The 24,847-nt window shown below is 37.2% G+C and overlaps 2 protein-coding genes across 2 annotated transcripts in view; one reads left to right on the top strand and one right to left on the bottom strand.

Annotated features, from left to right (window-relative positions):
* CFAP52 (cilia and flagella associated protein 52) overlaps positions 1–13,872 on the bottom strand; it is a 54,564-nt gene extending 40,692 nt beyond the window's left edge. The window contains exon 1 of the mRNA XM_049766284.1: positions 13,803–13,872. Coding sequence (XP_049622241.1) covers positions 13,803–13,872 — 70 coding nt within the window. The remainder of the gene's footprint in view (positions 1–13,802) is intronic.
* Positions 13,873–14,976: 1,104 nt separating this feature from the next.
* Positions 14,977–24,847, top strand: part of STX8 (syntaxin 8) — a 251,919-nt gene continuing 242,048 nt past the window's right edge. Inside the window, exons 1-2 of the mRNA XM_049766333.1 lie at positions 14,977–15,037; positions 23,680–23,779. Of these exons, the coding sequence (XP_049622290.1) occupies positions 15,021–15,037; positions 23,680–23,779 (117 nt within the window). The 5' untranslated portion in view covers positions 14,977–15,020. The remainder of the gene's footprint in view (positions 15,038–23,679; positions 23,780–24,847) is intronic.

Consider the following 24,847-nt stretch of genomic DNA (forward strand, 5'->3'; position numbering starts at 1 on the left):
CCCAAAACCAATGCCAACTTCCATCGCCAATGCTCCCATACTCCATCATCCTCCACCCCTCTTACAACTTCCCCAATCCCATGCCCCCCACCTTAGTAGGCTCTTTAAAATTCCGTGGCTTCAGAATAGAATTCGTGTTTTCAATGCCGTTGAGTCTGTGCTTTGAATAAGATAGTAAAAACACTCTCCCACGTCTCCAATATAAGCAAAGCCCAGGGCAATGTTCCTCCATCTTTCTCATTTTCTTTCTTCCTTCTTTTTTTATTTTTCCTTTGGTTTTTGGGCCGCACTCGGTGATGCTCAGGAGTTACTCCTGGCTATGCACTTAAAAATCGCTCCTGAATGGGGGACCATGTGGGACTCCGGGGATCAAAGCATGGTCAGTCCTAGGTTAGCTCATTCAAGGCCAACGCCCTACCACTTGCACCACTGCTCCAGCCCCACTTTCTTCCCTCCTTGATTTCTTTTCTTCTCCATTGTTTTTCTTCTAGGCTTTGGGGTCAACACAGACACCTCCTTTACTATATTGCATTTCCTGATGTAATTTTTTATAAACCACAGATAAGAGAGAACATCCTCACTTTGTCTTTTTACTTGTGGCTTACTACACTAAATAGGATATTGTCTAGTTCCAACCAAGTTGCAGCAAATTGCATAATTTTGTCATTACGGCCAGCTGTACAGTATTCCAGTATATATATATATATATATATATATATATATATATATATATATGCACCCTATCTCCATCAGTCATATTTATTCCATATGTTAGTTATAGAACTATTTGCAGCAATGAATAATAGTATGCATATTTTTGAATGAATATTTTTTTATAATTTTTATTTTGGCTAAAGTGGATTACAAATCTTTCACAGTAATATTTTAGGCACATAGTGACATTGAATCAGGGGCATTCCCACCACCCATGTTGTCCTCCCTCCACCCCTGTTCCCAGCATGCATCCCATATCCCCCTCCTTTGGCCCCCAGGCTGCTAGTATAAGTGGTCCCCTCTGTGTTTAGCTTGTTGTAGATTGGGTATCATGAATCAATGTTTTTAAGTCCTGGGGATAGACATCCAAACGTGAAAATCCTGGATAATATGGCATCTCAATTTTAAGTTTACTGAGGAAGGACTCAATACTATTTACAACAGAGGTTGAACCAGAGAACACTTCCACCAGCATGAATCAGAGTTTCCTCTTCCATATTCTCACCAGCACTATTCCTCCTATTTCTGATATGTGCCATTCCCACTGGTGTGAGATGATATCTCATTATTCTCTTTATTTGGATTTTCCTAATGATAAGTGATGCCGAGGAATTTTTCATGCACCTATCTGTATGTGATCTGCTAGTCTTCCTCTGAGAAGCATCTGTATGTTCATTTCTTCTCCCCAATTTTGATAGGATTTTTTTTTTTTTTTTTTTTAGTTTTTGGGCCACACTCGGCAATGCTATGTTATTGTTTAGTTGTTTATTGTTGCTGTTGTGGTTTTTGTCATTGCTTGCTTTGGAGTTTTGGTTTTGTGTTTTTATCCTTTTCTTTTTCCTTTATTCATTTATTTATTTATTGCTTTTTGAGACCACACCCTGTGATGCTCAGGGGTTACTCCTGGCTGTCTGCTCAGAAATAGTTCCTGGCAGGCACGGGGGACCATATGGGACACAGGGATTCGAACCAACCACCTTAGGTCCTGGATCAGCTGCTTGCAAGGCAAACACCGATGTGCTATCTCTTCGGGTCTCAATTTTGATAGGATTTTAAAATTTGTTTTTATTGGTCTTTGTTAATATTTTATATACCACAGATATTAAGCCCTTATTTGAAGTGTTTAATGAGAATAGTTTCTATTCAATTAGCTTTCTTTTAGTTTTAGCTTCTTTTCCTTTTGCCTTGCAGCAATTCTTTAATTTGACATAGTCCCATTCATTTTTTTTTAATCCTGTTGCATTAGACACTGGTATCAGATTACTGAAGATGCCTTTGAAGTCCAAATCTTGGAGTATTCTGCCTGACTTTTCCTCAATGTACTTTCTTTTTACTTTTCTTTTTTTAAATTTTTATTGTGACCAATGTGAATTACAAGAATTTCACAGTTATATTTAAGGCACATAGTGACAGAGAATTAGGGCCATTTCCACCATCAGTGTTGTCCTCCCTCCGTTCCTGTTTCCAGCATGCATCCCCTACCTCCATCCTTTGCCCCGTGGACTGCTAGTATAACAGGTCCCCTTTGTATATAGCTTGTTGTAAATTGGTTTTGTTGTCATTGACTTTGGGTTTGGTATTTAGGTTTGGTCATTTTTTATTTCCACTCAAAACTTCATGTGACTGTTTGCTTCTGGTACCATCAACATCCCCCCCCCCCCAATTTATAAGGCAGAACAAGATGATTCAAGTTCTGTGGTTCTGTTGGAGAAAAAAAAAAGAGAAATCAAAAGAAAAAAGAGAAAACTGAGAGGAGTCCATCTAGGAGCTATCAATATCAATGTCAAAGAAGAAAGGAGGGGCTGGTGTGCCTAGCAGTAGGGCTTTTGTCTTGCTTGCTGCTGACCTAGGATGGACCTTGGTTTGATCCCCTGGTGTCCCATATAGTCCCCAGAGCCAGGAGCAATTTCTGAGCTCATAGCCAGGAGTAACCCCTGAGCATCACAGGGTGTGGTCCCAAAAAGCAATAAATAAGTAAATGAATAAAGGAAAAAGAAAAGGAAAAAAACACAAAACCAAAACTCCAAAGCAAGCAATGACAAAAACCACAACAGCAACAATAAACAACTAAACAATAACAAGAAAGAAATTTAAAAAAAGGGAGAAAAGAGCTGGGGTGCAAGGCTCTGGATATGCTCATGATCAAACTCCAATGTCTTTTAATGGTGCCAAGAAATGTTCTGCTCAGTTGTAGCTGACAAAATCAGTCTTCTATAATTAGTGATCTAATTTATAAAAAATAAAACCATTGTATTTTTTAAATTAATTGTCTTTATTGTGAATTATTAAAATAAAATAATATTTAATTATTCAATTAAATTACTTATTTTATTTATTACATGAAATTATTGCATGAATGAATTATTTTTGCACAGATTCACAGATCCTAGGCCTTGAATAGAGCCTTTCCTTACGGTTTCAGTTAGTTACTCAATATATTTTCTAGTATCTGGTCATATTGTAAGGTCTTTGATCTGACTTTGTGTAAGGTATCGATTGAGTTTTAATGTCTTTTTGTTTGTTTTCTGAGCCACACTCAGCAGTGCTCAGGGGTTACTCCTGGCTCTGTGCTCAGAAATCGCTCTTGGTAGGTTCAGGGGGCCGTATGGGATGCTGGGAATCAAATCCAGATCTGTCCTGGGTTGGCCACATGCAAAGCATTGCATTAAATCTGTACAATGCTTTGCAGAGTAACGCCATTTTACTGATGTTAATCCTCCCAATCCATTACAGGGTATGTGTCGTTCCTTGTGTCCACATTTCCTGTGTCCTCTTTTATTTCTTGAAACAGTATTTTGTAGTTATAGGTTCTTCACCTCTTTAGTTAAGTTGACTCCAAGGTATTTGAGTTTCTATGGAACCAACGTGAATAGGATTGTTTTTTAGTTTTATTATTATTATTATTATTATTATTATTATTATTTTTGGTCACACCTAGCAACAATCAAGGGTTACTCCTGGCTCTGCTCTCTGAAATCACTCTTGGCTCTGGGGACAATATGGGATGCTGGGTGGAAGTTGAACCTGAGTCCTTCAGGGTCAGTCGCATGCAAGGCGAATGCCCTACCACTGTGCTATCACTCTGGCCCTGGGATTGTTTTTTAATGTACTTTTTTTCTCTATCAGTATTTGTGTAAAAGAAGGTCATTTTTTGTGAATTAATTTTGTAGCCTGCCACTTTGCTACATGAATATATTGTTTCTAGGAGCTTTTTGGTAGAGTCTTTAGGATTTGTTAAATATAGTAGCATGTCCTCTGCAAACAGTAAGAGCTTGACTTCTTCCTTTTGTATCTGGATGTCCCTGATATCTTTTTCTTGCCTAATAGCTATGGCAAGTACTTCCAGTACTATGTGAATAGGAGTGGAGAGAGAGGGGGCAGCCTTGTCTTGTGTCAGATTTTAGAGGAAAGGCTTTTAGTTTATCTGCATTGAGAATATTTACCACTGATTTGTAGTAAATGACCTTTATTATATTGAGAAAAATTCCTTCCATTCCCATCTTGTTGAGAGTTTTTTTATTATGAACAGTGTTGGACCTTATGCTTTTTCTGCATCGATTGATATGATCATATGGGTTTTTTTTTTGTTGTTGTTGTTAATATGGTGTATTATTTTGACTGATTTGATTATGTTAAACCATCCTTGCATTTCTGAAATGAAACTTGGTCACTGGATCTATTTGCTAGATTTTGTTAAGAATCTTTGCATCGGGCCTGGAGAGATAGCACAGCGGTGTTTGCCTTGCAAACAGCCGATCCAGGACCAAAGGTGGTTGGTTCGAATCCCGGTGTCCCATATGGTCCCCCGTGCCTGCCAGGAGCTATTTCTGAGCAGACAGCCAGGAGTAACCCCTGAGCACCGCTGGGTGTGGCCCCCCCCCCAAAAAAAAGAATCTTTGCATCTGTGTTCATTAAGAACATTTGTCTGGGGGCCAGAGAGATAGCATGGAGATAAGGCATTTGCCTTGCATGTAGAAGGGTGGTGGTTCAAATCCCAGCATCCCATATGGTCCCCAGAGCCTACCAGGAGCAATTTCTGAGCGTAGAGCCAGGAGGAACCCCTGAGCACTGCTGGATGTGATGCAAAAACCAAAAGAAACACCAACAACACAAACAAAACAAAACAAAAACAAAAAAAGAACATTTGTCTGTAGTTTTTATTCAGTACCTCTTTCTGATTTTGCTATCAAGGTGAACATAATATCCTCTAAATTCATCCATATATAATTAAATTTCACATGACTTCAGTTCTCCTAACAGCTGCATAGTATTCCATTGTATCGATGCAGTACATTTTCTTTAGCCACTCATTTGTTTTCAGGCATCAAGGCTGTTTAAATATTCTGGCTAGTAAATAGTGTTGCTATGAACATAGGAGTGCAGAGGGCATTATTGTATTGTGTTTTTGTGGTCCTAGGTTATATCCTTAGGAGTAGTATTGCTGGATCATATGGGAGCTCAATGTCTTATTTTTTTTTAAGCAATACCATATTGTTTTTCAAAATGGCTGGACTAGATGGCATTCCCACCAGCAGTGAATGAGTCCCTTTAGCTCCATAGGCATACTAACAGTGATTTGTATTTTGTGCTGTGTGCCGCCAGGCTCTATGGTGTGAGATATCTCATTGTTGTTTTGATATGCATCTCTCTTATGATTTGTGATGAAGAGCATTTTTTCATGTGCCTTTTGGCCATCTTTTTTTAGCAGCATCCTTTTTTTGAGGAATTGTCTGTTCATTTCTTCTCCCCATTTTTTGATGGGGTTTGGTTTTTTTCTTGTTAAGTTCTGAAAGTATCTTACATATCTTAGATGTTAGCTCCTCATCTGGTGGGTGCTATCTGAATAGTTTCTTCCATTCTGTGGGTGACTTTTTACCCTAGCCACTATTTCCTTTGAATTGCAGAAGCTTCTCAGTTTAGTGTACTCCCATTTGTTTATCTCTGCTTCCATTTTGTTTGGACAATGATGTTTCCTCCTTGAAGATGCCTTTAGTTTCAATGTCATGGAGTGTTTTGTCTATATATTTTTCTATATACCTTATAATTTCGGGCATGATATAAAGGTCTTTAATCCATTTGGATTTGACCTTTGTGCATGGTGTTAGGGAGAGTTGGCACAAGGTATAGGGTCAGCGATGTGGGCAGGTTTATGAGTCTGAGACACTTGTAGATGGCAAATGAGGCAGGCATCTGCACATGGGTTCTCAGTACTGGATTCCCTGAGTGGGCTCAAGCATTTTTCACTGCAGGGAAGTAGCAGAAGTGGAAGAAATGGCTCATGGTGAGAGGACAGAGCCCCTGTACATACCTAAATGATAAAAGAGGTTGGTATTTGCATTATGAGCATCAGAGCATATCCTGCATTCTGCAGGTGGGATCAGGCATTTTCCAACACAGGGCAGTCAAGGAGAAGTGGGACAAGGCACAGGGACAGTGAGACATGTTGAGGTGGGACTTCCATGACATCTTTTTTATTTCTTCTTGGATTCTCTTTTATCTGGTAGTTACTAACAGTACATTATTCGGTTTTTAAGTGATTGGGTTCTTTATATTTTATTTTAATAAATAGATAGTTAATATAATTCTAATTTTTTGAAACTTAATGGATTGAGCCACGGATTTTGCTCTATTCTGGAGAATGGTCATTCTCTATGCGCTAGAGAATAATTTATATTCAAGATTTTGCAGGTAGAGATTAATTGTAGATTTTTAACATTTGTTTAGGGTTCTTGTTTCTTTCTTTATTTAAAGAAAATACTTCACATAGTTGACATAGTTGCTCATAATACATTTGTTTCCAGGTAAGTGAAAAGAAAAGTTATTGGATAAAATAGAAAAATAATATAATGGAAGCAAAGGAAAAAGAAAGAAAAGAAGAAAAAGTACAGTAGCAAGCACATTTGTAAAATATAATATTGTTTCTCCAGTGAAGTCATTAATACAATAATAGAAGGTTTACTAAGCTCTTGTTAGCTGTCTATTCTGTTAAAATGGGGGTGTTTTCTTAGGGATGACAGCATCAAACAAATGAAGTTGTCCAGAAATTCAAAGCACTGTTACTGTTACTATGACTTTTAAGGGCACGTACTCAATTTCCAGGTTCTTGGACAAAGGTAGATGGGAGGAGGAGGGCGCCTACACTCATTCCAAAATGGGGCTCTTGAATCTTATTTTCTGTCTTGATGGTCTATCAAATGAGTTGAATATTATGGGGCCATTAAAGCAGCTCTGCATGTTTATTAGAAATTGCTTTATGAGCATTGCTTTGTTTGGCCCATATGGTATTGAGTATTTCTTCTTGGTCTATTGAACCTTGATATATTGGTATATAGTGACCATATTTATTTTTATTACTTACTTTGACCTGAACACTATTGGTCTGATAAAGGACCTTTTTATTGTTTAACTATTAGCTTGCATATTTGTTTCTCTTTGGTTTAAATCTGAGGTATATTTATTCTTCTGTGTTTCTTGTAACCAGCAGAGTGCTGGGTTTTGTTTTTTGTTCCACCTAACCTTTTTATGGGAGAGTTCAGTACATTAACAATGAGTGAAACTATTGAAGTGAATTAGTTGAAAACATCATATTTCTATCAGAATTTCTGGGGATTTTATTATTTACTTTATGTGCAAATTTATTTTTTTTTAATTCGGAAGCCATTCAGTGTCCCATGTAAGTATGGTTTGAATTAACAAACATCTTCAGCTGCTATGTTTAAGAATTTCTCATTCAAATTCCTTACATCATGAAAGAAAGAGGATTCTTGCTTGAAAATTCCTTTCATTTAGTACTTTAAATACTTTCATTATATTTCTCTCTCTCTCTCTCTCTCTCTCTCTCTCTTTTGGTTTTTGGTTTCTGGGTCACACCCGGCTATGCTCAGGGGTTACTCCTGGCTATCTGCTCAGATATAGCTCCTGACAGGCTGGGGTATCATATGGGACACCGGGATTTGAACCAACCACCTTAGGTCCTGGGTCAGCTGCTTGCAAGGCAAACACCGCTGTGCTATCTCTCCGGCCCCTATATTTATTTCTAACTTTGTAGCATTTCTTATAAAAATATGACATTAATTTTATGCCATGTTCACATTTTCTTCTCTTCCCTACAATCATGTGTAACTTTCTTTCGTTTGTGCCATTTTGATTACTAGTGCTACTTCGAGTTTATTTTGTTTTCAACCCTTTGAACTTCCTGAGTTGGTTTCCTAATTTCCCAACTCTGTCTGGTAAAGTTTGCAGCAATTATGTTCTTAAGCAGAATTTTTCCCCCTTTCTCCATTTACTTTCTATGTACTCTCCTTCAACTATTCTTATTATTTTGAAGGTGCTTCTTGCTATTTTACATTAAATACTTTATATTTTCTTCATTAAAATATTTTATACATTCCTTTTCTATTTTTTTGTTTTGTTTTGTTTTGGTTGGTAGAAATTCCAAGTGATGCTCAAGGCTCTGTTCTTAGAGATCACTCCTGGAATATCATGCTCAGGAGACTATATGTTATGCCAGTGATTAAACCCAGGTCAGCCGTGCTCAAATAAAAGCACCCTGAACAATAACTTGGCCCACCACTTCATTTCCTTGACAAAGGACAAAGTTGTCCTTTCTCCTCGAGAGCACTGATTTGTCAAATTCATCAAAGACTCGACAAACATTTTTCAGGCTTACAATTCCCACAAAAATGCCGGGTGCCAATATTTATATCAGAAAACATAGACTTCAAATTTTAAGATGTTACAAAGGACAGGGATGACCTTTACATAACTATCAGTGGATGCATCAAGAACTCACATTCCTACACATAGATTCAACTAATAAAGGCCCATCAATATATTTAAAACATCTGTTAAGAGACATGAGGGAAAATAGCAATTGGGAGACTTTAATGCTTACCTAGTACTGCTGCATTGACCAACTAGGTAAAAATTCAATGAGGAAACAATGGCCTTGAAAGAAGAATCAAAATAAACAAGCCTACCAGACATAATCATCCTGAAAAATTGAGTACACATTCTTCTCCACTGCACGTAGGACAGTCTCCAAAATGTGTATACTGGATTACGAATCTAGGGTCACAACTTGTGTCTACATAAAATCAGTAAAGTAGGGGCTGGAGCAATAGCACAGCAAGTAGTGGAACTGTCTTGGACAAGGCCAACCCAGGTTTGATCTCCAGCATCCCACATAGTCCCCAGAGCCTGCCAGGAGTGATTTCTGAGTGCAGAGCTAGGAGTAATCTCTGAGCGCCACCATGTGTCATCCAAAGAAAAACAAAAATAAATTAGTAATGTAGAAATCTTATCAAAAGAGAGGGACGACTACTAGGAAAGACTCATGGACATATCTGTCTTGCAGCTGATATTTCTAGACAGCCCTTCATAGAGGGCCAAAGCAAGTCCCCAACCCTGTTGAAGTCCCAGCCCAGGGGCTGCACACTCCGACCCTCCCTACAACTGCTGCCATGCCAATGGCCCAGCTTCACTGCTTTACCATTAATCTCTGCAGAAACTCATAGCCTCCAACAAACTCAAGGTATGCTGGTGTTGTGGGCACAGTTTGGAGCCAGACCAGGCTGCCCTCCCTGCTGACCCCGCCTCCTGCAACTAGTAGGAAAAAGTCATGGACATAGTGACAAAAAGCTGATCATACTAAGGCCCTTTGGAGGACCCCACAAACCACTGCTATCACCAGATGAGGTCATCAGTCCAGCTCTATAGGTCTTCAAAGTCATGGCCTGCATGGCCCTATAACCTCCATATTATTATATTACTGATTTCCAAGTATATATACACCAAATTAGATGTGAAATTTTCATAGAAGTCATATTTGCTCAACAAACAAAACCAACAGACTGCTTAAACAGAAACATAATTTATTAGACCTACAGCCAATGGCATAAGATCCCATTGCAAGATATGACAAGTTTCACAACATTTTAATGAAGTTTTTTTGATAATTGTATTTCCATTTAGTTTCACCAAGCAATATTAAGCAAATTATTTGTACTTGCCAAGGGGCAGGCTTCAGGAAACAGGGACAAAGGTGAAGGAATGTTACAGTGGTGGTGGGATTGGTGTTGGAACATTGAATGCCAGAAATAACTGTATTATGAGCAAATCTGTAAACCACAGTGTTTAAAATAAATTTCATATAAAATAGGATATAAAGAAAAGAAGTGATAAAAGTTACAACAGGTATAACAAAAAATACAAAAAGATCTTCTGTTATTATTATGAAAGAAAGTATGCCACAAAAATTTAAATATAAAAGTCTGGATATGTTTTTGGAATTCTTGTTACCTACAAAGACTTCAATCAAGAGGAAGCAGAATGTCTATAGACTGACTACTAGCAAGTAAATCAATTGGGTAACCAAAAGTTTTCCCTACAAAAAATATCTGGGTCCAGATGGTATAGTAGTGAGTTCTTATACATATTCAATGAAGATCTAATGAATATCTAACTACTCAGATTTCCCAAAAAAGTAAAACCAAAAACCAAAATCACAAAACAATCACAAGAAACAAATAAAAAAACAAATGAAAACCAAACAGGATATCTTCCCAAACAATTTCTCTGAGACCATTATTACATTGATTGCGAAAGTAGAGACATCACTAAAAATATTACAAAACAAAATTCCCATACTTCTACTATTAGTAATAATACAACAATACAAAGATCCTCAATAAAAATCTGACAAGCCAAATATAGTAACATATTAAAATGATTATAGTCCATAAATAAGCAGGACTTATATGAAGAATGCAGGGTTTATTTAAGGTACTCAAAATAAACTTTGCCATTGACCATACAATACAGTAGTTTTTAAAAATCACACAATCATTCTTGATTAAAAGCTCAAGAAAATGGACATTGAAAGAACATTCATCAATATAGTGAAAACCACCTTTTACAAACCTAAGTTAACATCAATTTCAATGGTAGAAAACCAAAAAGCTTTCCTATAAATTCAGGTATAGGATAAGGCTATCCACCTTCAGCACTATTGTTCAACTTAGCATTGGAAGTTCTTGACACACATGTTAGGCAAGAAAAAAAATTTTTTTTGGGATCCAGATTAGAAAATATGTCAAATTATCAACATTTGAAAAGGACATATCATACTTAGAAAATCCTAAAATCTCTCTCAAATTTTCTAGAAATGACAGATCTTTCAAGTAGAAGGCTGTAATATCAATATGCAGAAACATATGGCATTATTATATGTAAACCATGAAGTCAAAGAGAGAAATACTTTTTTTTGAATAGTAACTGAAATTTTTATTGATAATTTTGAAAAAGACTTCATTTTCTTTTCGTTTTAAGTAATTATTTAAACACAATGGTTACAAAATTGTTCATGATTGTGTTTCAGTCATACAATGTACACCACCAGAGAGATAAATTTTTAATCCAATTCATAACTGTGGATGAGGTATGGAAAGGAATCTGGGGACCTTAGTGGAGGGAAGTCAACACTTGCAGTGGGACTGGTATTGAAACATTGTACAACTGAAATTCAATTATAAGTACTTAAAATATTATGCCTTAATGTTAAAATTATTCAACACAGAAAAATTTAAAAATAAAAAACTTAAACTCAAATCACAAAATCAAGAACCTGGAAATAAACTTAACAAAGGAGTTGAAAGACTTTACATAGAACACCATAAGCCACCATTTAAATACATAGAAGACACAGGAAGTAGAAACACACATGTCCTGTTCATGAACTAGAATGTTTAAGATAATTTATAGTTTCAACATGGTACCCATAAAAATGATCAAGGCATATTTTTATGAACATGGACCAAATGTTGCTAAAATTTGTATTTAATAAGAAAACTTCCATAATAGCATATAGAAAAAATTTTCTTTCCCCAGCTTTAAATTATAAAGCTACACTAGTCAAGATTGTATGGTACTTGAATAAAAGCAGACTCTCAGTCCTTTTTTTTTCAAATGAAAAGAAATTAAAAGATAGACCTTGAGGGATATGGACAGATAATCTTGGACAAAGGATCTTTGTGTATCGAATGGATCCAGGAAAAGTCACTCCAAAAAATGGTGCTGAGAAAACTGGCTAGCTACATGCAAAACATAAATAAAAAATAAAAAGGAACCTGTAATCTATTTCACATGTATAATCAAAAGGTAATTAAAAGTAGATAAAAATTGAATATTAAGTCCAAAATCACTTTACAAAAAATGGCAGAACTCTACATAAGAAAACAGATGCAAAAATAAATGTTAATATTAAAGAAAGAAGATTTTAAACTGAGAATGATGGTTAGAATAAAAACAAACTAAATAACAGGGAGAAAATATTTGCTAATCTCTCATTATAAATGGGCTCATATTCAGCAGATGTAAGTCACTTGTAAAATTTGTAACTATAGCGACCAAAAACTAAGCAGTAAACAAACAAGCAAAATGTTGAACAAAGAATAGAAAGTAAGACAATATTTGTACAGACTGTAGGTATTTTAAAATGTCTCCTCATCATGTATTATCAGGGAAATGCAAATCAAGACAAGAATGAGGCATCATTTTATACCAGTGAGACTGGAACGTATCAATAAAGAAAGAACCAGAGCTAACGGGGATGCGGTGGAGGAAAGTTAACCCCATCAAATATTGGTAAATGCTTTTGGTTCAGCTTCTCTGGAACACAAAATGGATATTCTCAAAAATCAAGAATTAGGCTTCCATATGATCCAGCGATTCCATTTCTTGGCATCTCTGCGAAGGTCCCCAATATACTATTCATAAAGAAATACACTTTTTGCATTCATATATTTACTGTAGTTCTATTCACAGTAGCCAGGATATAGAAACAACCTAAGTATTGAAGAACATCAAGTGGATAAAGAAACTCCAATGACTACTACTGAGTTATAAGAAAAGATGGATTCTGTCATTTGTTCCAATGTGGATTGAGGGCATCATGCTGAGTAAAATCCATCAGATGGAAAGAGGCAGATACAGAATGATCTTTCATATAACAATAGACAATTGGTCTAACAGACCCTGAGGATCATCTTTAAAAAATTGAATCAGCCAAAGGAACGTGGTGTGTGTGGGAGAGGACCTTAAGACATTGATAGAGAGATGATGATTTTCTAATGTTGAGGTGATTTTCTAATGCCAGGAATAATTCCTGGACCACTGGATGTGGTCCCCAAACCAAAATGTTTAAAGAAAGAAAGGCAATGTAAATGAGGTGAGGTCTAATGTTTTAAGAGTTTATGCCTATTCCGGTAAACTACCAATAGCAATATTGTAAATCACAATAACTGATTAAATATTTGGGTAAAAAATTTATTGGGGGCTGGTTATTTGACTTAGTAATCTGAAGCACATAAAATGGGGGGGGGGTTACCTGATTAGATTCCTAGCAAGTTATTCCTCTGAGCATCTCTAGTAGAAATAGCATTGAAGTGTATGCTGTCTTCCATCCCCTCTGCTTTTACTTTTTCTAAAACTGTATAGTAATTAAAAACAAAACACCCTAACAGGTAACATTTTTTTTTCCCTTTTTTTCCCTTTTTCCCCTCAACATTTTCCTCTTAAAGTTCAAAGTAATGGACAATCATACATAAAATTAGAAGCAGAACCAAGACCTCTAACAGAAACAGATGTCTCCTGGTGTCTCGCATTTCTATCTAATTCTCACAATGACATTTCTTAGCTAGGATTGGACAAGATCATTCGCATAAGCAGTTGTTTAGTCAAGTTCTTCCTTTTGAGCACTTTCTCATCAGCATTTTCAGTAGCTGGAATTTCAGAATTCAGAGTTCAGGGTCAGAGAGGGATAGCATCTGGTGGAAAGGGAGAAGTAGACAGCTTTGCAAGGAGACTGTGGTGAGCTGAGGAGGTGTTTTTCTTCCCTTGTAGATATTGTCCAAACCTATCTGGTCCCCAAAATCTGCCTGGGATGAAATTTTGTAGCAGGAGTGGCTCAGAGTTCCCATGTAGGCCTAGAAAAAGGCACAGTTTGGTCCAGGCCTGTGTGCAGATCAACTCTCCTGGGGTTCCTAAACCACTTAAACCCAGCATTTCAGACACTTTGGAGGACTCCTCACCGTTAAAGCCAATCACTGCTTCAAGCTCTAGCTCGGCGACTTCAGCTTTGGGTGAAATTTCTTTCTCCATCTTCTGCAGCCAATGTCACAGTCTCCTGCCCCTTTAAGAGATGAAGCGTCTTTTGGTCGTCATGGCAACGAACAGACGCGCGCATGCGCACACGCTCCGTATTAGCTAGCTGAGCTAAAGGGTGGCACCTGGCTGGAAATGCGCATGCGCCCCGGAGCCTGCGCCACTAACTTGCTGAAAACGCGCATGCGCTGTCTCAGCTCCACTTGCTGAAACTTAACATTGTTGAAGTCAAATTCATTTCATGCCTTCTGGAAATTGGGCAGAATTTCCCCCCTTTTGTTAATTCTTTCTAATTTTCTCCAAATCTAGAGGCAAATCCAAAATCCAAAGCAAAGATTCATTGTCCTCTTTCCCTCCTGTGATTTATTTTTTAAATTTCATGTTATTTAAAAATCATGAAGGGAAGGAATTCCCTTCAATAAAAATGCAACTGCAAAATATAATTGATAAATTATATAATTTATATATAAATATATATTTATTTTTAGATATTTATATATTTATTTTTATTATTTGTATTTTATTAAATATACACATAAATATAATTGATCCATTATGTGTTATATAAATGATAAATAATATGTTGAGTCAATGTTGGAAACAGAATTTGATTTGTATGTGTGTTTACTTTTTATTATTTACGTATACTTGATGAATTATATAATTGATAAAAATATAATGTTGGGTCAATGTTGGAAGCAGGATTTAATTGTGTGTGTGTGTGTTTCAATAAAATCAAAAGAACAGTGAATTTCAGCCCATTTTTTGCACATGCATGTTGCCCTCCCCATCATACAGCTTTAACCTCTTTGCTTATTCCTTTTGTTTTTAAGCAGAATAATATTAAATTTATTTATTTATTTACTTTAATTTAGACAAAAGTCCAGATTAACATTTGAAGTCATTGCTCTGGGTCAGTTTTCTGGGACGTGGTCTCATTTCAGCAATTCAGTCATAGCCAGAGGGGAGCAGGTTGCATTCCATCTGTCACCACCCCCCAAAAATAATCATTTAGGAAATTAAACAAATCAATTCAATGGACCAATGACACAAAACGAAACGAGTTGCGGCGTCTGGCCTATGCAGGCCACCGTAGTTCCTGCTGCTGGAACCGGAAGTGTCCCTGGAATTCCAGGACTGCAGCAATGGCTCCTGACCCCTGGTGAGTGAGTGAGTTTGGGGGGGTCCTGGCAGGGGGAAATGGATCTCTGGGGTGCTGGGATCTCTGGATATGGGTTGGGGCTGGAGAGTTTGGGCTGGAGCAGCAGAAATAACTTGCAGAGACTCTTGCATCCCCTTGCTCTCAGGTCCTGGGGATGCCAGGAGAAGCTTTTTAGGGGTGCAAGGCCAATCCCTTCACTGGACTGATTAGGGTAAAGGGATGCTCTGAACCCCTGGACCTCGCTTGTCCCTAGTACCTGTATTTTGTGCATTCTTGAAAAAATACTTGTGGGCATCTAGATGGAAACATGTTTGTGCATTTTTTGTCCAGATGAGAATTTGCAAAGTTGCATGCTTTGAGACCCAGGCTGTGAAGCTCATTTTTGCTACAAAGATGATTATTTCCTTTTTTTTTTTTAAATAAATTTTATTTATTTAAAGAAAATGCAATACATAGTTGACATGATTGATATGTTACACTTGTTTCCAGGTAAGTGAAAGCAAAGTTACTTCTAAGGCTTGAGCAAGTTAGGCTAGTATAAACATGACATAAAAAATAACAGTAGCTTGGAAGTGGAACTGCCTAAGCAATTAAATTGTAAGGAATATATGATGAAAACACATAAGTTTTGATTATATATTGCGTTGAGGCTTTTTTTTTTTGGCTGCACTCAGTGATGCTCCAAGATCATGAGGGTGCCAACATCCAAAAGGGCCTACGCATGCTTAGTACCTTGCCCCCTCTATTTGACTTTTTAATAATTAAAAACGTTATGATAGATTAAAAACACTGTTGTTGTAATATGCCTTCTATTGTTTTATATTGTCATGTCTAGTCTCCTAAACATTTCAGTTGTAAACCAGATAGGAGAGAAATGGAATGCAACAGCAAAGTTAATATTTTATTGGGTCACGTAATGTGTGTGTATATATGTACCAATATATACATTTACCAAAGCACTTGTATCATCACAAATCATTTGTACTATTAAACGCCATTCAACATATAAAATAGGATTTTCAATGTTTTAATATTTAAAATATTTAATCATTTTTAATTGAGGTAAAGTTGGTAAAGTATATGTTTCATGGATACAGCTGTTTACCTCTTGATTTGTGTTTTTTTGTTTGTTTGTTTTGGGGTCACACCCGGCTCTCAGGGCTTGCTCCTGGCTCTGTGCTCAGAAATTGCTCCTGGCAGGCTTGGGGTAACATATGGGATGCTGGGATTTGAATCACTGTTCATCCTAGGTTGGCTGTGTGCAAAGCAAATTGCCCTACTGCTGTGCTATCTCTGGCCCCTTGAGTTGTATTTTTTATACCCTGTTTTTTTTTTTTTTTTTTTTTTTTACCAGAGTAGTATTAATCTTCTGTTCCAGTCCATTTGGATCCCTTTCCTATTTCAGTCTCCATTTTGATAACTTCAGTTATGTACTCAGTTTGCTTTGTCTTTCTCTCTGTCTCTCTCTCTCTGTCTCTCTCTCTCTCTCCTTCCTTCCTTCCTTCTTTCGTCCTCCCTCCCTCCCTCCCTCCCTCCCTCCCTCTCTCTCTCTCTCTCTCTCTCTCTCTCTCTTTCTTTCTTTCTTTCTTTCTTTCTTTCTTTCTTTCTTTCTTTCTTTCTTTCTTTCTTTCTTTCTTTCTTTCTTTCTTTCTTTTTTCTTTCTTTCTTTTCTTCAGTTTCACATATGAATGAAACCATCTAGTCTAATGTATCTTTCTTCTCAGTTATTTTACTTAGCATGACCTTTTCAAAGTGGGTGTGGTGTGCTATGCTACCATTGTTGTTTCAAGTGGCAAAGTAGAATTACATTGTAAAAGTAATATATTTATAATGAGTAATAGTCTACAAAGTGCTAAATTATTTCCATCTTTGTAAGTCAGTATTTTTTTCTTTTCTAATAGTTGCTCTTTTGTCATATCTCTTATTCTTGGGCTCACTTCTTAGAAATGGAACTATTGAGTTTAAGGCTTTGAACATTTTTTGCCCCCTTCCCTTCATTGTTATAATGATTGGGGTTGCACAGCTGCTCAAATATGATGCTTAGCTATATGATACATACTTGCTGGCAGTGAGGTCACTGGTGCTGATGTTCATGCTTGCCAGTGGTGGCTCTTACTCTGTAGTTAGTTGTGATCTGTATGTACACCTGACTGCAGTAAGCTGGAGATCTCATACTATATGTTCCTTGCAAGATAGAAGCTTCAAGAAAATTGGACATGATAGAAATAGCATAAGAATGATGTCAAAGATACGAGAAAACTAAAGGAGATTAGTAAATACTCTGATAGGAGGAGTGAAAGGAAGGTCAGGCCATAATAGTAGGATGGATGATGCCACAGGAACCAAAAGTGGAAAGGATGTATAAGTTTCTTTTTCTTTCATTAGCTATATTTATTGATTGACTGGTTTTTGGGCCACACCCAGCAGCTCATGGGTTTCTCCTGCTCTGCACTCACAAATCACCCCTGTCAGGCTAGGGGACCATATGGGATGTCGGGATGGAACCCTGATCCCTCATAGGTCAGCAACATGCAAGGCAAACACCCTACCACTGTGCTGTCTCTCTGACTCCAAGATGTATACATTTCTAAACAATAAACTGGTTCGCTATTCTATTTGAAAAACAATAACTATACAGTTAATAATAATAATAATAAATAGTTTAAAATGAATAACAACAAAGATCTTATATTTAGTATTAACAAAAGTGGCAACAATAGTAATCTAGGGGCTCAGAAGGTGGATGGCTCAGTGATATGACGTGTTTGCTTTGCAGGTTTGAGATGGTCCAATCCATCACTGATGCTCTCCACCAGGCATCCCTAGAGTCTAATTGATTTCTGACACACCAGATTCAGTGTGTACAAGGATTTCAACCCCAGACAAGCACCACAGTGTACAACTGAGAATTTTAATATTTGGATATTTAGAATATGTAGGAGTTAGAATATTTTGATAAATGGATTATTTCTTTAACCCTTCCCCCTCTTTATTTTTTCCTTCTAGACACATATTTCCAGTTAGCGCCAAGAATTTAAGCAGAGTTCTAAAATAAAACCAATTACTTAGTAGAATGATGATCTTGATAAGAGTTGTCTGCTGAAGTATTATAAAAAGTTCAGTTTCCACAAACAAGGTTTTATTGGATCTAACAACTGAGTGAAATTTGTAGCAGAGTCATTTTGAGGGGAATGGAAAAAGTGAACATTACTTCTCACTCATTGCATTCTTCCATCTTTGCCGCCATGTTGGATGCTGCAGAGATCACTCACCATTCAGGTCAGGACAGACCAACAGAGAGAGGCCAATGTATACTTCAACTACAACCAGACTCATCACTGTTTACACGTGGCTCTCTCTAGATTTTCTCGTAGGAATCTGACTCTGTGTTTGGCAGCTGCAGAAGATACTAGGGCCTTATGCTGAATGAAGTTAAATGTATGCCAATCAAATGGAATACATATTAATTTTATTTCTGAACTTTTAATGCTTGTCTGAAATCTTATAGACAAATTTAGCTACTGGTAATAAGAACACCATTGTTTTAATTTCTTTAATCCTATTGTGGGATCATAGTTTATAGTAGTATTAAATTTGTTACTTTATAGGTACTATACAATTTCCTCCCAAATATTTCAAGATTCCCCCATCATTATCTCATGATCCCTCCGTCTTCCCCAATTCAGTTCTTATTTGTTGGTTGATCATATGTCAGGATTTGTTTCTATTAGGAGTGATCTGATCTCTTTTTGTTTTGTTTTGTTTTTAAACTCAGATTAAGAGCAAAGATACAAAATTATATTTTGACTTTTGTGCTTATGCTATTATGACATAGTCAAAGTTAAATTTCTATAATCAACCATACAATTGCCTGTCAACCCCTACACTGAGTCTACCCATATTCTTTCCCATTTTTTTCCTGCTAATCAGCACCTTTTTTTTTTATAGTCTAATAAGATTTTTGGTTTGTTTGTTTGTTTGTTTGGGGGCCATACATGGTGGTGCTCAGGGGTTACTGTTGACTTCAGTTAGGAATTACAAGGGGAGTTTTCTTTTTTTGTTAATTATTCTTGGTCACTTGTTCTCTATTTTATATTACATATGAGTGATTTTCTAAACCAATAACTGAAGCAGAGAAATGTATATAATATAAAAGTAAATATATCCATGTACATACATGTACACACACAAAGATTTAAGAAAAGAGCCACAGTATCACAGACATTGTATACTATCTTCTTTGCGACCATATTGCTAAGATTAAATAAAATTTAAGAATCACACTGATGTGTAAAAATACAAATTGCGAATATCTTCTTCATCCCAAGTATTTTTTCTTAAAGTTTTTATGATTATAATTAAAACTATGAATGGGTGAGCTTGCAGGCATCACTTGTGAAGGAATCAGAAGAGAGAAAGAAACATATTCGAAAACAACAACTCATTTGGGCAGATGCTTCTCCAGATCTATGAGTTGCATGCAAGAGTAGAAGTCATTTGCCATGGAAGAGAATTTAATAGTTTAAATAACCATCTCTACTCTCCCAATAAAGACTTTCTAAGAGCTTAGGAACCCTTGGGCATGAAGTTCCTATTTTTTCCCTCAGCCATCTTCTATTCTTTCTACTATTCTTTTTTTTTTGAGTCTTCATTGCCTAAAATTTTGCCTTACTCTCCTATGTGTAGCACTGTTTGTCAGGTAACTTCCTGTCTGGGTGTTTCTTTTTCTTCTTTTCCTCGAGTATTCCTTTTGGGGCCAGGCTTTCAAACTTTTGCCTATTGTGCATTATTTCTCTCTTATCTCTTATTGGGTGTCAAAGTATCCCCACGAAACAATTATGTGCAAAGAGGCATTTACATTTTTTTTCCAGGTAGTGTATGAAACATCATCGAAGGTGAACTGTGCAGTGTAGTTAGAAGGATCATTTGCACCTCTCTTGCTCAATGAAACATTGAGGCTGAGGTCTTTTTCTTGGTAAACAGCTTTCATGGAGAGGAATACTTTCATTCTATCATTTTCATCTCTCAGCCGATTAACTTCACCCCTATTTTGTCTCCAGACAAAATCTCAGTGGGAGTGTGATATGATTGATGGCATGAGTTATATGTACCAAGTTATCTTACAAACTGGAATTTTTATAAAGGCTTTATCCTCAACTTGTAAAAGCATCTGTAGTGTTCTTGGAAAAATAATCTAGGAAGCAAGCAAACAAATTTTCAATGGGTTCATATCTTCTAAATTTATTCTTTCTTCTTCTTCTTCTTCTTCTTCTTCTTCTTCTTCTTCTTCTTCTTCTTCTTCTTCTTCTTCTTCTTCTTCCTCTTCTTCTTCCTCTTCCTCCTCTTCCTCCTCCTCCTCCTCCTCCTTCTTCTTCTGCCATACCTGGTAACATTGGGTTACTCCTGGCTATGCACTCAGAAATCGCTCCTGGCTTGGGGGACCATATGGGATGCCAGGGGATCCAACTGCGATTCGTCTGAGGTCAGACGAATGCAAGGCAAACACCTAACAGTTGCGCCACCGTTCCAGCCTCCTGAATTGATTCTTTATATTCTATGGTATCTTCTATTTCTCTTTGCCAAAGCTAGAGTGTTCTGTGTCAGATTTTAGTTTTCTTGTCACAACATTGTATGACATACCAAAAGATTATTAATTTTTTTCTATTAAAATTTGAATCTTGAGGTCAAATAGTTTTAAAAAGTACTTCTGGGACAGCTCTGCAAAATCTGTTGTTGGCTAAATAGTGCATTGCAAAGCCACCTCTTTAGAAGCACCTATGTGGTTGGAGAGATGAAATGTGTCTATGTTTCCATAAAACATGAAGCATTTTCTATAAGATATAAAGTAGAAATTTAGTCAGAAGTAATAAAGTAATGGATGATTTTTGAAGTCCCTGTGAATCCTTAAATGCCAAACTGTTGAAAACAAAAGCTTAGTATAAATTTAAGGAGAATTTAGACAAGAGAATTTGATCATTTAGACACCAAGTAGATGTGTGTCCTTTGTCATCTCCGGAGTATTTTGCTATGGAATAAGTATTTTTTTTCTTTTCTATTAAAATGTCCTCAGATGATATGCCTGGCTAGTTTCTTCACCTTTCCTTTCACATTGTCTCCTAATTCTGTTATATTTTCCTTAGGCCAGATCAAATCCAAACACATGCTATTTGTATCCCTTTTTCCCCTTAACTTCTGAAAATCAGGGAGTTCATTGATATATATTTTTTTATTCACTGATATATTTCTTCTCCACAGCTAGAATAATGCTCATTATAGAGGAGACCCTACATCAATAGCTGCTGGATTTGAGGGATGGAGGGTTGTCTTGTGTATACCTGGCAGTGCTTGGGGGTTACTCCTTGCAGGCTCAGGGAACTATCTGGGGATGCATACGAAACACCCTACCAGCTGTGTTATAGCTCTGGCTCCCTCTGCTGGATGTTTTATTGACATTTATTTTCCAAAATTTTAGGTACAGTGATTTACTGTGTAATAGTTTCAGGATTAGCCATACAGTATTCCAACACCAAATCTCACTTCCCCTCACATCACCTCATCTCACCTCCCCATTCCTCATCACCAGAATGTTATACCTCCAACAATGACTTTAATTTTTTATATAAATAAATTCACAATTGAGGAGCCGGAGTGGTAGCACAGTGATAGACCGGTTTGCCTTGCATGCTGCTGACCCAGGACAGACACGGGTTTGATCTCCAGCACTGCATATGGTCCTCCATGCTAGGAGCAATTTCTCAGTGCAGAGCCAGGAGTAACCCTGAGCGACGCAGGGTGTGCCACCCTCAAAAGAAAACCAAAAAAAGTTTTAATTGAATCATTGTGAGATAGTGTTACAGAGTAGTTCATGATTCAGTTTCAGTCATACAATGGGTAAGACCCTTCACCAGTGCATATTTTTGCTACCAAAGTCCCAAGTTTTCCTCCAGGCCTCCCTTTGTCCCCCAACCCTTGCCTGCCAATATGGCAGTTGTTTCCCCTTCTCTTTCATTTTCCTTTTAGACACTGGTTTGCAATATTGTAAGGGGTATAAAGCATATTACTTGACCTTCTCATATCACCCAGTTCTTGTCCAGAATGATCATTTCCAGCTATTATTGTCATAGTTTTCCCCTTTCTGCCCTAATGGCAGCCCTACTATTTGTGGCAAGCTTTCCACCATGGAATAGCCCTCCTAGCTTTTGTTTCTTGTCTTTGGATATTACCATACTATCTTATTTATCATATCCCACAAGGGAGTGCATCTCATATGGTCGCCTGAGCCAGGAGCAATCGATTTCTCAGTGCAGAGCCATGAGTAACCCCTGAGCATCACCGGGTGTAGCCCAAAGAGCAAAAAAACAAACCAAACCAAAAAAAAAAAAAAAGCATGGACTTTTTAACACCCAGGATCAATTTTTCTTTTAGTTAGTTGAATTGTTCTTCCAATAATTATCTGAGTTCCATGGCCATTGCATGGAGTGTTGATGAGTTCCTTTGTTTTAACATGATAATTTGACGGGATAGTGACCCTGTCTACTAAAGTATCCTTTGCTTCTTTGTTGGTTTTAAAGATTTATGGACACTGTGATTTGAGATTTAGATTCCCATCTGGCTGAGGTTTGAACTATTTCTTTATCTTTCTGTACACCATTACTCTCCATAACCTCTTTCTTCTACCACTGTCAGTGCCCTAACCCTGTTATTTCAGTGTTCATAAAAGAAAATAACTAGTGACCTCCTTAGCCAACAGGACAATTATGGAGGTATTGGAGGCAAGAGATTAGAACCAGAAATAATGGGATTAATGGGCAGAAGGGTTAGATTGTTGTAATGGTACACTAATGTGCATATGATTTTGTGTTTGAGAGATGGCTACTGGTGCTGAGCCTTCCAGGTACAGGACAGCCAGGAGAAATTGCATATGGCGGGTGGATCATGGGGTAGGCAGGGATCATAGTCACTGATAGAATTGAATGTTCAAGTTGAGTGGCTGCAGCCACTGTGTCCAGAGTAGCAGGACCAGGTGCCCTTTGAGAAAGAGCAGAGGGGAAAAAGAGGGAGGGGAAAGGGAAAAGGCAAGCAGAGGGAAAAATACAATGAGAGAAAAAGAAGAGCTGAGAGCCTGTGCTGTTCAAGTGCCCTGGCCTGTCTATGCCACTTCTTGCTCTTTTTTAAGTCTTACTATTAGTTCTTCTGTTATTTTTGTTTGTTTGTTTGTTTTGGGTCACACCTGGCGGTGCTCAGGGGTTATTCCTGGCTGTCTGCTCAGAAATAGCTCCTGGCAGGCACGGGGGACTAGATGGGACACCGGGATTCGAACCAACCACTTTTGGTCCTGGATCGGCTGCTTGCAAGGCAAACGCCGCTGTGCTATCTCTCCGGGCCTTCTTCTGTTATTTTGTAATAAAATTAAAAATTCACTTAAATAATGCAGACATTTCTTTCTCTATTTTTATTTATTTCTTTTTTGTTCACATCTGGTTGTGCATTTGATGCTCAGGGAAACGTGATGCTGGGGATTGAACTCAGTTTTCTGTGTGCTACGCAGTGCATCTTACCTGTTGTACTATCTCTCTAGTTCCCAGATAATTTTTATAAAGAAACTTGAGTATTTTTCTTTTTCTTATTTTTCTCTGACCTAGGTTTTCAGTGTATGATTCTACCTGTCAAATTGCACAAGAGATTGCTGAGAAAATTCAGCAGCGGAATCGGTATGAAAGGAATGGTGAAACTACAACCAAGGTAAAGACAGTTGGAGTTAGTACTTGAAATGATTTTGAAAGCTTTGGGGGTCTGAAAACGTTTGATGTTTGCGTGTTTGCTTTTTTTGTTTTAATTTGAAAATCCCACTGAGAATTCTGAGATTTGAGATTAGAGTTGCAACTCAATGGCAGAATATTTGCCGGGTTACTGCAAAACAAAATGAAGGTAAACAAACCTAAAGAAACAAAATAGCATATTGAGGTTATTATTTTTGAGGGTAATATAATTGATTCTTTATATATTTTTAAAGGTAATTTTTTTTATTTAAAGAACTAGAATTTTCAAAGTTATTGTTTGTTAAGTTTATTAATTTCATTATATTTCAACACTATTTCCTTCATCAGTGTCAGTTTTCCTCCTTCAATGTTCCCATCTCCTCACTTCTTGTCCCAACTCCTGCCTACCACCTTGATAGATAGATTACAGAGTTTGGTATTTACAGATTAGATCTTATGTTTTTGCTTCTGCTGACTCTTTGCGTTGAATATATAGCTATACCACTCCCATATTATTCCATAAAGCCCTGACTCCTATTCTGTCATAACTTCCATTTCCGTACATTTGTGTTTCCCTTCTTTTCTTTTTTTGTTTTTTTGGGTCACACCTGGTGATGCTCAGGGGTTACTTCTAGTTCTGTGCTCAGAAATCGCTCCTGGCTTGGGGGACCGTATGGGATGCTGGGGAATTGAATTGCAGTCTGTCCTAGATTAGTGTGTGCAAGGCAAATGCCCTATGCTTGCAGCACAGCTCTGGCCCCTGTCTTTCCCTTCTTGATTTGTTTCCTTTTCCTATACTTCTCCTCCCTAAACTCTGGGGTCAGGGCCATCTAGGCATACCACTTACACTTTTTATATTTTGTCATCCAGTTTTTCTCTATGCTGCAAATAAGTGAGATCATCCTGTGTGTGTTTTTTTTTCTTCTGGTTTCCTTTAGTCAACATGCTATCCTCCAGTTCCAACTAGGCTGCAGAAATTGTAAGCTTTCATTTTTCAGTTGAACTCTTAAGTTTTCTGAGGACTCACCATGCTATTTTATGGTGATTAAAC

Source organism: Suncus etruscus, chromosome 20 (genome assembly GCF_024139225.1).
Source record: "Suncus etruscus isolate mSunEtr1 chromosome 20, mSunEtr1.pri.cur, whole genome shotgun sequence".
NCBI classification, from domain to species: domain Eukaryota; kingdom Metazoa; phylum Chordata; class Mammalia; order Eulipotyphla; family Soricidae; genus Suncus; species Suncus etruscus.